The sequence below is a fragment of the Cornus florida genome, unplaced genomic scaffold, assembly GCF_030987335.1.
Source record: "Cornus florida cultivar Cherokee Brave unplaced genomic scaffold, ASM3098733v1 CherokeeBrave_3.0.0_Hap2_Chr05, whole genome shotgun sequence".
Classification (NCBI taxonomy): Eukaryota; Viridiplantae; Streptophyta; class Magnoliopsida; order Cornales; family Cornaceae; genus Cornus; species Cornus florida.
In genome coordinates, this window is record NW_026775575.1 from 92,210,616 (window position 1) to 92,222,299 (window position 11,684).

General features: G+C 35.4%; 1 protein-coding gene across 1 annotated transcript; it reads right to left on the bottom strand.

Annotated features, from left to right (window-relative positions):
- Positions 1-2,612: 2,612 nt before the first annotated feature.
- Positions 2,613-3,086, bottom strand: LOC132309709 (protein AGENET DOMAIN (AGD)-CONTAINING P1-like). Its single transcript, XM_059807996.1, has one exon. It carries the CDS (start codon positions 3,084-3,086, stop codon positions 2,613-2,615), a length of 474 nt encoding a protein of 157 aa, XP_059663979.1.
- Between the last annotated feature and the right edge of the window lie 8,598 nt (positions 3,087-11,684).

Genomic DNA, 11,684 nt, shown 5'->3' on the forward strand with positions numbered 1-11,684 from the left:
CAAATCTAGTATTCTTGTAGTTGCTAAAGCTTCTTTGATGTGTCCTTAAATGACATTGATGTGTCCTTTGCTAACCCCCAAAAATTTTCACATAAATAAGAAAACGTTTTTCATTATATTATGTTACATGCCTTTTCTAATTTAAAAGTTACATTTCTTTTGTTAATGAGTAATACAGCGTGACAAACTGAAACCAGCATTCACAAATGAATTATGAAGTAGTCATTTTATTTGCTTTCTAAAATGCTAGTGAAATAAATGATTAAGAACTTGCATAGTTTAAGAATTTGTGAAGCCCCAGTTGAAATAAACTCTATTAGTGTGTCTGGATGTCAATGGAAATTGAATGGGCCCAATAACATTAATCTAACATTTGTAAAAATAAAAATGAGCCTTTAGGAGAGATGGTAGTCATCTTATTACGAGGGATGATAGAAATTTTAAATTTTGAATTTTGTTACTTTAGGGAAACTTGAAAATGATACCTATCAGGGGATATTAATTCTCTTATTATACTCGATGGCCTCTTTTAGATGAGGTGTTTCCACTTCAATTGACATGGAAAATGCTTTGGGTCCATTCAAAATCACGGGTTTTCCAGTTGCTCTTTGAAGATGTGATTGTATTACATATATATATTTTCATAGCAACATTTTTTATGCATCCTTGGGCCGCTTGTCATGCGTATGGTAAATTGAATTTCTACCGTGTATATTGACGAAACCTCAGACTAGGTAAATGCAATTTGCCCTATCTTAAATCGACGGTATAAAGGCCTGAATTTCAAACTTTATAAGTTTTCATCCGTTGCAATTAAGTTTCTAGTTATTCAGCAACTCCATTGCAAATATAAGCGTATGTCAGCATTAATCTAAATCAGTAAACATGTTTCTCCATGTAGATGAAGCAAATTTAGAGTGGAATAATTACCTGATCTATCTTTACCCTATCTGAACTTCAAATAATGAAGCTGAGAGTGAAACAAAAGCTTTTAAGACATTTTAGCTTTCTAAACACTCTAAGCGGAACAGACTGATTTTAAGCATTCAGTCTAGGGCTTTTTGGGGGTGAACTCAACACCCACAGTTAAAAATAAACTTCCAGTAGTCCATATTTATTCATTCAAAATTCGAAGCAAACACCTAAGGAAGGTTCAAACAAATAAAAAATAAAACTCTCCATCATTCAAAATACTAATATGTGACAAGTAGTCTTTAAACATTACATGGGACTTTTTTCGAACATGGAAACAAAGTATAATTGTAAGAAAATTTTATCGAAGGTGTATATAAAATTCATATAAAGTGTGAACTTATTTAAATAACAAATGGATCTTTGTTGATGGGGAGTGGGCAAGGGAGTAGGAGAGGAGTCGATGGGTTATCAAATTATGTGCGTGTATTTTACATAAACATATCTTATATACATACACAAATAAAAAAATGCAGATGCGTGTTGCGTTCTATCGTGTTTTTTTCTATGTTCCGTGGGTGATTAAAATTGTATGATTAATATATTGCAAATTAACGTTACAGCTGTATAATATTTCTTTGTCTTTAAAATACATACATAGTTGCCGCATTTTTGCTACATCCTTTTCTACTTTTTGAACATTGCCATAACAACATATCTGGGTCATGTTGCATCCACGTCTCTTCGTTTTATATCCATTCTTAGCTCCTTGCCCAATAAAATTCATTCCGTACTTCCACCATTGAACTTTCCATCTTTAATATTGACTTTGAAAAACGATTTTTTAGTTTCATCTGGTTACTATATTCTTCCAGAGACTAGTATTATTTACCTTCTATATTCACATGGTAGTCTGATTCTTTGTAGTGCTTGTCTCTATAAAAACTCAATTTTGTATCTGGTTTTTGAAGTTGTATTTTCTGTCCATTTTTCAATTATTGAACCATGACAATATAGCAATTGGGAGTTTTTTTTTTCGAATTCGAATCCATGACACAATATAGCAACCGCTCTCATTCAAGAAATTCCAATATATATATATATATATATATATATATATATATATATATATATAATTAAAAAATGAAAATAGTGAAACCAATGTAAAGAGGGATCAAATTACAAGATTGTGGAGGGAAAAATCTCCTTCCAATAAGAGCAATTCACGTCATCATAAATATAACTTTATCTTCAATAAAGGTCAAAACCCATTTCGTCAGAAGCCCAAGTTGAGTTGGTCATTAGCCCAAAACTACCGCTATCTAACTATGGGCTTTACTAAAGCTCGAATCAAGACGCCAGCAGGCATATGTACCAAGTTAGATGCGGCCCAAATCCATTTAAAGAAGGAACCGGTCCTACAAGGAAAAAGATTCATCAAAGGAAGTAAGTTCTGTGTAAGGAAAATCCGGAAAAGGGAAGAATTATAAAGAGGGAAGAATTCTATTTGTAAAGAAATTGATATATGAAAAGAATTAGAGGACAAGCAACGCGAGTCCTACCATAATTCTTCTAACTTTTGTATATAAATAGAGGTCCAGACCTCCAATAAAGGGATCCAAGCAATTCTATGCTTCTCTAGATACTGTTTTTATTTATTTTTACTATTCTTGAGTGTGTTGTATTATTTTTCTCAATTGTTATTGGTTGAGTAGAATTTTGCACTTACAAAGATGAATCATACCCTTTTGTTGGGAAGGAACCCAACGACCGTTCTCATATTCCTGATGAACCCTCAATCTGGAAATTGGGTAAGTGATCTCATCGCCGGAGCTATCAAAATGCACATAGTAATAGGAATCATCCTTTGTCCCAGTGACCCTACCAACCCACCACCCATCACAATCGTACGCATCCACTTTAGCCAGCACATCGAAACCCCAAACCTTAATCTCTTGAGGCACAGGCCTTATATTTGTAGCATCAACCACCTCCTTTAACTTCTTTTTTCCATCCTCATCTTCCTCTAGATCCATGTACTGCACCATGAACTTTCCTTTGCCCAATTTACCAATTACTCTGGCCAAATAGTAGGAGCCCAGAAACCCATCTTCTTTGCTGCATACCTCCACATAATTGTCCACTGAAATCCCCATCTTCTTCTTCAGATTCATGATAATGGTTGATTTTCTTGATTTTGTTTTGGGTTTTTTATTTGGAGAGTTGGGGACGAGTGGGTTTGCGTTGAAAAGATCGAATCTTGGTTTGTAAAGAGGTGACGAAGGAAGTGAGGAAGGAGTGAGCTCAGAAGATTTATTACTGATTTGGGAAAGTGAGTCCTACTCAGTTTATATTTAGGAAGCTGGGAGAGATTGATTCAGGAAAGTGAAAACCTTTTTCTGTTAGGACTTTCGCTGTGTAAAGTACTCCTCCTGTCCCTAAGGTCAGTTTGGTGGAGTGGAAATGGGAGGAAAGGAAAGGAAAGGTGATGGAGGGGATTAAAAATTTGTGTTTGGTAAAAATTATTGGAAGGAAAGGAAAGGGAATGGAATGGTTTGGAGGGTTAACTTGTGCCTCCAACAGTAAATTTCTTAACCTCCCAAAAATAGGAGGAAATAAAGGGAAAGGGAATGAGAGGCTTGGTGTGTGATTTAAAATGCCAATTTTGCCCTTGATATGGGTTTTGATTGAACTAGAACAACGGCGATGGAAACTGATATATATATATATATATATATATATATATATATAAGCTTGCAACATATATGGGTTTTGATTGAACTGGAACAGCGGCGATGGAAACTGGTATATATATATAGATATATATATATAGAAGCTTGCGACATATATTTTAATTGAACTGGAACAGCGGCGATGGAAACTGGTATATATATATATGGAAGCTTGCGACATATATGGGTTTTGATTGAACTGGAACAACGGCGATGGAAACTGGTATATATATATATATATGTATGTATGTATATGGAACCTTGCGAAAGATATGGGTTTTGATTTTCTGAACAATCTGAAATGATATACCATACGGGGTTTTGAACTTTTGATTCTTGCAGAGAAAGAGAGAGAGAGAGAGAGTTGAGAACGAGAATAGAGATGGAGGCGAGATTGGGGGAGGCTAAAATGATTTGCCCTAATTTTTTTTTTTTCTTTTCTTGAGGCCCATCAGTATAGGAGATTATATGTGTGTGTGTGTGTATATATATATATATAATAGAGATGGAGGCGAGATTGGGGAGGCTAAATGATTTGCCCTAATTTATTTTTTTTCTTGTGCAGTATAGGAGAATATATATATATATATATATATATATATATATATATATATATATATAAATATAAAAGGGTATAATAGTCAATTTATTAAAATAATTCCCTTTTCTTTCTTTCCCTTTCTTTTCCCAAACATGATTATTGTCCTTCCCTTTCTTTTCCTTCATTAATCAACCAAACACAATACCGAATTAAAATTATCCTTTCCTTCCCTTCTCTTCCCCTCATAACTAATGTTATCCCTCCTCTTCAAACCCACTCTACCAAACATACCCTAAGGGTTAGTTTGGTGCAATGAAAAATGGTAGAAAAGGAAGGGAAGGTGATGAAGGGAGATTAAAAATTTGTATTTGGTAAAAATTGTTGGAAGAAAAGGGAAGGATTTGGAAGGTTATGTCAAAGTTTCAACAGTGTTTTTCTTATCCTCCTAAAAATGGGAGGAAATGGAAGGAAAGGGAAGGCAATGGCTGATGGAGGAGTTGTGATGTCAATTTTACCCTCAAGATTACACAAGTTTGCAAAACAATATACATCCAAGTTAGCAGTTACAGAGAGAGTGAGAGACGACAGGCTGGTGATTGAAGCTTGCGAACGGCAAACCCGAACTGGAACAACGGCGATGGAAACTGAATGATATGGGTTTTGATTTTCTGAACAATCTGAAATGATATGCGGATACGGTTTTGAACTTTTGATTCTTGCAGACAGATAGATAAACTGAAATATATGGGTTTTGAACTTCTGATTCTTGTAGTGCAAAGAGAGAGATGGAAGCGAGATTGGGGAGGCTGAAATGATTTGCCCTAATTTTTTTTTCTTTTCTTGTAGCCAGGTATAGGAGATTATATATATATATATATATATATATATATATATATATATATATTTAAATATAAAAGGGTATAATAGTCAATTTATTAAAATAATTTCATTTTCTTTCTTTTCCTTTCTTTTCCTAAACATGATTATTTTTCTTCCCTTTCTTTTTGTAATACCCCTACTTTAAAAAGGGATAAAATTGGAATTTAAATGTTATTTTATGTGCATTTTTATTTTATTTATTAATTTTAAGAATAAATGCTTATGTGGCAAATTGTTTATTTGTGTGTATTAATTGATTTATTTGTTAATTATTTATTTGCGTTTATTATTTTTGTTTAATTGTCTTAGTTGAATTATTTAACATTATTTGCATTAATTGACTTAATTGGATAATTTGATTTAATTGATTTATTATTGTTTTATTAAATGGAATTTAATTGTAGGTTTTTGTTATGGGCCAACTCGGATTAAGTTTAGGGCTCTATCTCAATGTGACAAGGATTAGGGTTTTAGTATTTAGTTTATAAATACACCATTATGCGTTAAGCTAGGGTTTTACGATATATCACATAGCATATACACGTAGAGGGTTCTGCAAAACACGGAGAGATGCAGAGTAAGGGTTGAGATAACAGAGCAAATTGTGAGTTCTCGACTGAGGTTTCAAAGCCAAACCTAGGAGAAGGGAAACACAGAAGTAATAGGAGGCTAAGCAGTATTTCAGTGTGGCCAGAACAGAGGAAAGCAGACCAACTATTACAAAGGCAAGTTCTATCTTCCTCTTTCCCTTTGAGCCGTGTTCTGTGCACCTAGATATGCTCTAGGGTTTTAAGGAAATTAATAACTAAATCATTCATGTATGTTATACATCAAATTAATCATATGTATGCTTTGAATTATTTCTGTGATGGTTTCTGCAATATCTGTTACAGTGCATGCAAGTTGGTTCAGTTTTATGTCCTTTAAGCATGAGGGTTCTGGTCGTAGTTTTGTCTCTGTTTTTATTGCAACTACTGTAAACTACGTATGGAAAGACTACGGGAGTTATGTAAATCTCATAGGAGGGTTGCTATTAATATTTTAGATCTCTGTTGCTTTTAGCTTCGTTGTAATCTATGCATGAGGTTTCAGTTTTGCATAAGTTTACTTCTGTTAATTGATTTAAATTGCTATAATCAAACCTTGGGGATGCTATCAGGAGGGTATTAGATCCTTTAGATCAGTTTAAGAAACAAGCAGAGGGGTAGGAATTGATCGGAGAAGGAGCAGATTGACGGAAACGGAGCAGAGACTGAACTAGAGGCTCTCAAGAGGGAGAGAGCCGGCTCTAGGAAGTCAAGAGCCGGCTCCCCTTCAGCAAGAGCCGGCTCCTAGGGGATTGGAGCCGGCTCCAATAGGGGAAGAGCCGGCTCCTCCATTCCAAGAGCCGGCTCCAATTTGTTTTTACGTCCAGAAAGTGGTTTTAAGGCTCTGTTTGGTGTTTTGAGCACTGTTTGGGCTTCTGAGTGATTCTAATGAACTGTAGGGACTTAACAGAGGATCTAAGTAGTTAATTTTAAGTGTTATTAAACCTAATGTTGCATGGTTTAAGTCTTTAAGAAGCAGTGTAAAAATATACCACGGTGTATGCTACTAACAGAGAAATGAACTAAATGGCTTGATTAAATTTTAGAAATTTAATGAGACTTCACGGAGGGATTAAATAGTTAATTTTTAGGTGTTATTAAGACCCTAAATTAATTTAAGGTTAATTCTAAATTAACGGATCAAACTGTATAACACTTATGTACAATTGTATACGGTTGGTGGATGAATGAAGTGTTAAATGCTTAAGCTTATTTTTAGGCATTCCAGTGGGATGTAATATATTTATTCAATGGTCTTAAATATATTATGGGGTCATTGATGTGTTAGATGTAATCTATGCAGGCTTTGGAAGTTAGTTGTTGATTTATTAATTCATCCCCTGCAACTATATGGTTAATTGGTTGGATTTTAAATTGCTGTACTATCATTCGTAGTCTGTAATTTACATGGTTTTGGTTTTAAGTTGTTGAAATACTAAATACTATTCTACAACGATGTGGATGGTTGGTTTTGGACTATAAATTACATGCTTATTATTTATGCCTTGTAATTTACCTGGAATTATGTATTGGAACATAATTGCTGAATTCTCACATTAAAATTCTGTCAATTATCTGGGTTTTGGTTTTGCATTGTAAATTACTTGCTTATCATTTGAATGTTGTAATTTACATGGATATGGAGGATGGTATGCACCGGTATGGGACGGTGGCATACTAGGTATGGTTTAGCTCAAAATGCTAATTCCTACCTTATGGATTTTAATTGGTGAACAATATAACTGGTTCTATCAATTATATGGACTTTGTGGATTGTATGCACCGGTATGGGACGGTGGCATACTAGGGACAGACTGGTTTAAAATACTCAATCCTACCTATTTTGGAATAAGGGAACGGGTTGTTAAATAAATCCTCCTTATATATATATAAGTCGGTACGGTTGAATACGCCGAATGACTTATTGGATTTCTTGTGAATGGTTAGGAACGGAGGTTAGATATATATGTTTATGGTACCACGAGTTGAGCTTGAGTCTCAAACTTGTTGGTTAGGGTGCGTATATGCAGTGGACGTGTAGCTGGTTATAGTAGGTTGGGTGTACCCTGTTAGGTCTAGGTACTCATGCCCACCTTTGGGTGCGTATTCGCATGTTGCCTTCTATTCAGGTTGAGATCCCTACTGTAGTTCAGTGAATGTCCCATAGTGTGGATATATATATGTATGGACTAGATAGATATTGTGAGGTATCTATGGTGTATCTGCGTATCGGGTCACTGTATGGATTGCAGTTAGATTAGAACTTGCTAGTGGGCCTGACCCACCCTTTTATTATTTTTTTTTCAGGTGTTCGTCAGTTCTGAGCTGTAGAGCTTGATCGTGCTGAGCAGATACAGTTATTCACTCTACTGATGGCGTAGGATTTTATTTCATGTTAGGACTTGGGTTTTGTTCCAGTCTTTTGAGTACCATTGGTTTTTAGGGGTCCACTAGATGGATTCCCGAGTTGTATAAATTGGAGAACAATTTCCATTCTTGGTGGCTCAGTTGTATCAAAATAGTTTTAATTATCAATGAAATTATTTATTCTGAGGTTTTCAATTATTGGATTATCATTCTGGGTTCTTTTCAGCAAAATTTTATTCATTCTTGTTTTCTATATTGTATTCTGTGTTCATTAAATTGCTAATTGTTTTGATATCCTAGGGTAATCGGGCGTGGGCCTGGCCAACCCGCATCCGAAAATCCGGGGGTATCACAGTTGGTATCAGAGCACTCCAGGTTCTAGTGTCCTTCGGAGTGTTTTCCTTATAAGACTTCCGCGTTGCGTCTCTTAAAATTTAGAGCCATATTAGGTTTGGTTGTACTCTACTTACGGTTCGTTAGGAGGCACAGATGTCAATTTTATTCCATAGTTATGGAATGGTTGGCACTAGGAGGAGGATGGGGTCCACGACGAAAGCGATACGGACCTAACGGAGTAAAGGAGTATGTTGTCGAGTTCTTTGCAAGAAACAGAACTTAGAATTGAAGGTTTAGTTCTAAGATTAGCATTGCTTAGAAAGTATACGCCATGGAAGGGTTAAGGTGTAGGTGGTAGGTCACCGTTTATCGGGACCAACACAATTTCAGTTGTGTTCAAAGAGGAGAGAAGTGAAGAGTGGGATTCTGAAGAGGATTCTGAGGAAGAAGATTTCGGCGTATCCAAGAAAAGGGATATTGAAATTTGAGGATGACGAATCGCACAAATGTGTTTTCATTCACAAGTAGTATAGTGAATGATACTGGTAGAGTTGGTGTGAACCAATCTACATATGGCTGAATTTTCGTATCATGTCTTAAGGAGTTAATTGAAAAGTACTCTTTAGGAGTTTGGGAACCGGACGGAGTTCTTGTCAGAACAAAGACGTGATTTCTATCACATTCTGGAACGTATAGGAATTAGGATGTAACGTGCTAAGTTGCTTTAATAAAGCCACGATAGTCGGTTTGCGTATTAGGTGGATGAGGGTTAAGCCATTGGATATTTGCTTAAGCAAACGATTGTGCAGTTAAGCTACGGTTAATGGATTAGTTTCAGGGTTGGATAATTACCAACGAAACTATGGAACAGACTTTTGCGAACTTGAGTTCAAAGAAGGTTTCTTCTTTGGAATGGAGGATATCTTAAAAATGATTATATTTTGGTTGTTTTATGTGTTGTGTGTATCTACGTGTTTCATTTCTGTTATTATATGTGTCATTTTGATTGTTATGTGTTTCGCTTTTGATATTACGTGTTCGTTTTTGTTAATTAATCCGGATTAGGAGTATGGATTGGTCGGGGACACAAGTATGTGTTCACTTTTGGATTTCGCATTAGTTCTACATGGCACTTACAATGGAGGAGATACTTGGGATAGGTATCCTAGGTTTTTATGGGAAGTTGTACGTTTTTTTTTTTACTTCTCATATTGATGGCACAGGGAGGATAGTATGATAACGTAAAAGGTTTTGTATATTATACGGTGCAGACTTCTTACCTGTTGGTTTGACATGGAAGCGGGGGGTTATACAATTAGACCCTAACTTCATTTAAGGATACGTTAGAGAGATATACTCTTCTTTGTAGTGGATTACGCGCAGTTTGGAGGCGGTAATAGGATATGGTAACTAATTCCATTCATACACTAACGATTTTCCTATTAAAGGAACAGTTGATTGGGTTGTCTTCCATATGGGAAGCAAGGAGTGTGATTAAGGAAGGACAGTTTTTTTATGTCTTAATTAGATTGATTTTTTTTTTTTTTTTATGGATGGTGTTTCTCCGTTTAATCGGTAACCTATCGATTTGTGTTTTCAAACATTGGGATGGGATGCATAGAATTTTTACATATCTATGTTATGGAACTTGTAGGAATATGGACCTCTACCCTATATCAAAATGTGGGTACGGATGAGTAGTTGTTAAATACAACTTACATGTTGGATAATTTTTGTGTGTCATATATATCGGACATATATATTTTTCTTTACGGATTTGGAAATCAGTGGAGCCCTTACACGGAGGCAGAATCCACAACGGAATGGAGTAAAACTAATTCAGAGTTTCGTGAATTCCGAGGACGGAATTCCTTTTGTTAGGGGGGAAGAATGTAATACCCCTACTTTAAAAAGGGATAAAATTGGAATTTAAATGTTATTTTATGTGCATTTTTATTTTATTTATTAATTTTAAGAATAAATGCTTATGTGGCAAATTGTTTATTTGTGTGTATTAATTGATTTATTTGTTAATTATTTATTTGCGTTTATTATTTTTGTTTAATTGTCTTAGTTGAATTATTTAACATTATTTGCATTAATTGACTTAATTGGATAATTTGATTTAATTGATTTATTATTGTTTTATTAAATGGAATTTAATTGTAGGTTTTTGTTATGGCCAACTCGGATTAAGTTTAGTGCTCTATCTCAATGTGACAAGGATTAGGGTTTTAGTATTTAGTTTATAAATACACCATTATGCGTTAAGCTAGGGTTTTACGATATATCACATAGCATATACACGTAGAGGGTTCTGCAAAACACGGAGAGATGCAGAGTAAGGGTTGAGATAACAGAGCAAATTGTGAGTTCTCGACTGAGGTTTCAAAGCCAAACCTAGGAGAAGGGAAACACAGAAGTAATAGGAGGCTAAGCAGTATTTCAGTGTGGCCAGAACAGAGGAAAGCAGACCAACTATTACAAAGGCAAGTTCTATATTCCTCTTTCCCTTTGAGCCGTGTTCTGTGCACCTAGATATGCTCTAGGGTTTTAAGGAAATTAATAACTAAATCATTCATGTATGTTATACATCAAATTAATCATATGTATGCTTTGAATTATTTCTGTGATGGTTTCTGCAATATCTGTTACAGTGCATGCAAGTTGGTTCAGTTTTATGTCCTTTAAGCATGAGGGTTCTGGTCGTAGCTTTGTCTCTGTTTTTATTGCAACTACTGTAAACTACGTATGGAAAGACTACGGGAGTTATGTAAATCTCATAGGAGGGTTGCTATTAATATTTTAGATCTCTGTTGCTTTTAGCTTCGTTGTAATCTATGCATGAGGTTTCAGTTTTGCACAAGTTTACTTCTGTTAATTGATTTAAATTGCTATAATCAAACCTTGGGGATGCTATCAGGAAGGTATTAGATCCTTTAGATCAGTTTAAGAAACAAGCAGAGGGGTAGGAATTGATCGGAGAAGGAGCAGATTGACGGAAACGGAGCAGAGACTGAACTGGAGGCTCTCAAGAGGGAGAGAGCCGGCTCTAGGAAGTCAAGAACCGGCTCCCCTTCAGCAAGAGCCGGCTCCTAGGGGATTGGAGCCGGCTCCAATAGGGGAAGAGCCGGCTCCTCCATTCCAAGAGCCGGCTCCAATTTGTTTTTACGTCCAGAAAGTGGTTTTAGGGCTCTGTTTGGTGTTTTGAGCACTGTTTGGGCTTCTGAGTGATTCTAATGAACTGTAGGGACTTAACAGAGGATCTAAGTAGTTAATTTTAAGTGTTATTAAACCTAATGTTGCATGGTTTAAGTCTTTAAGAAGCAG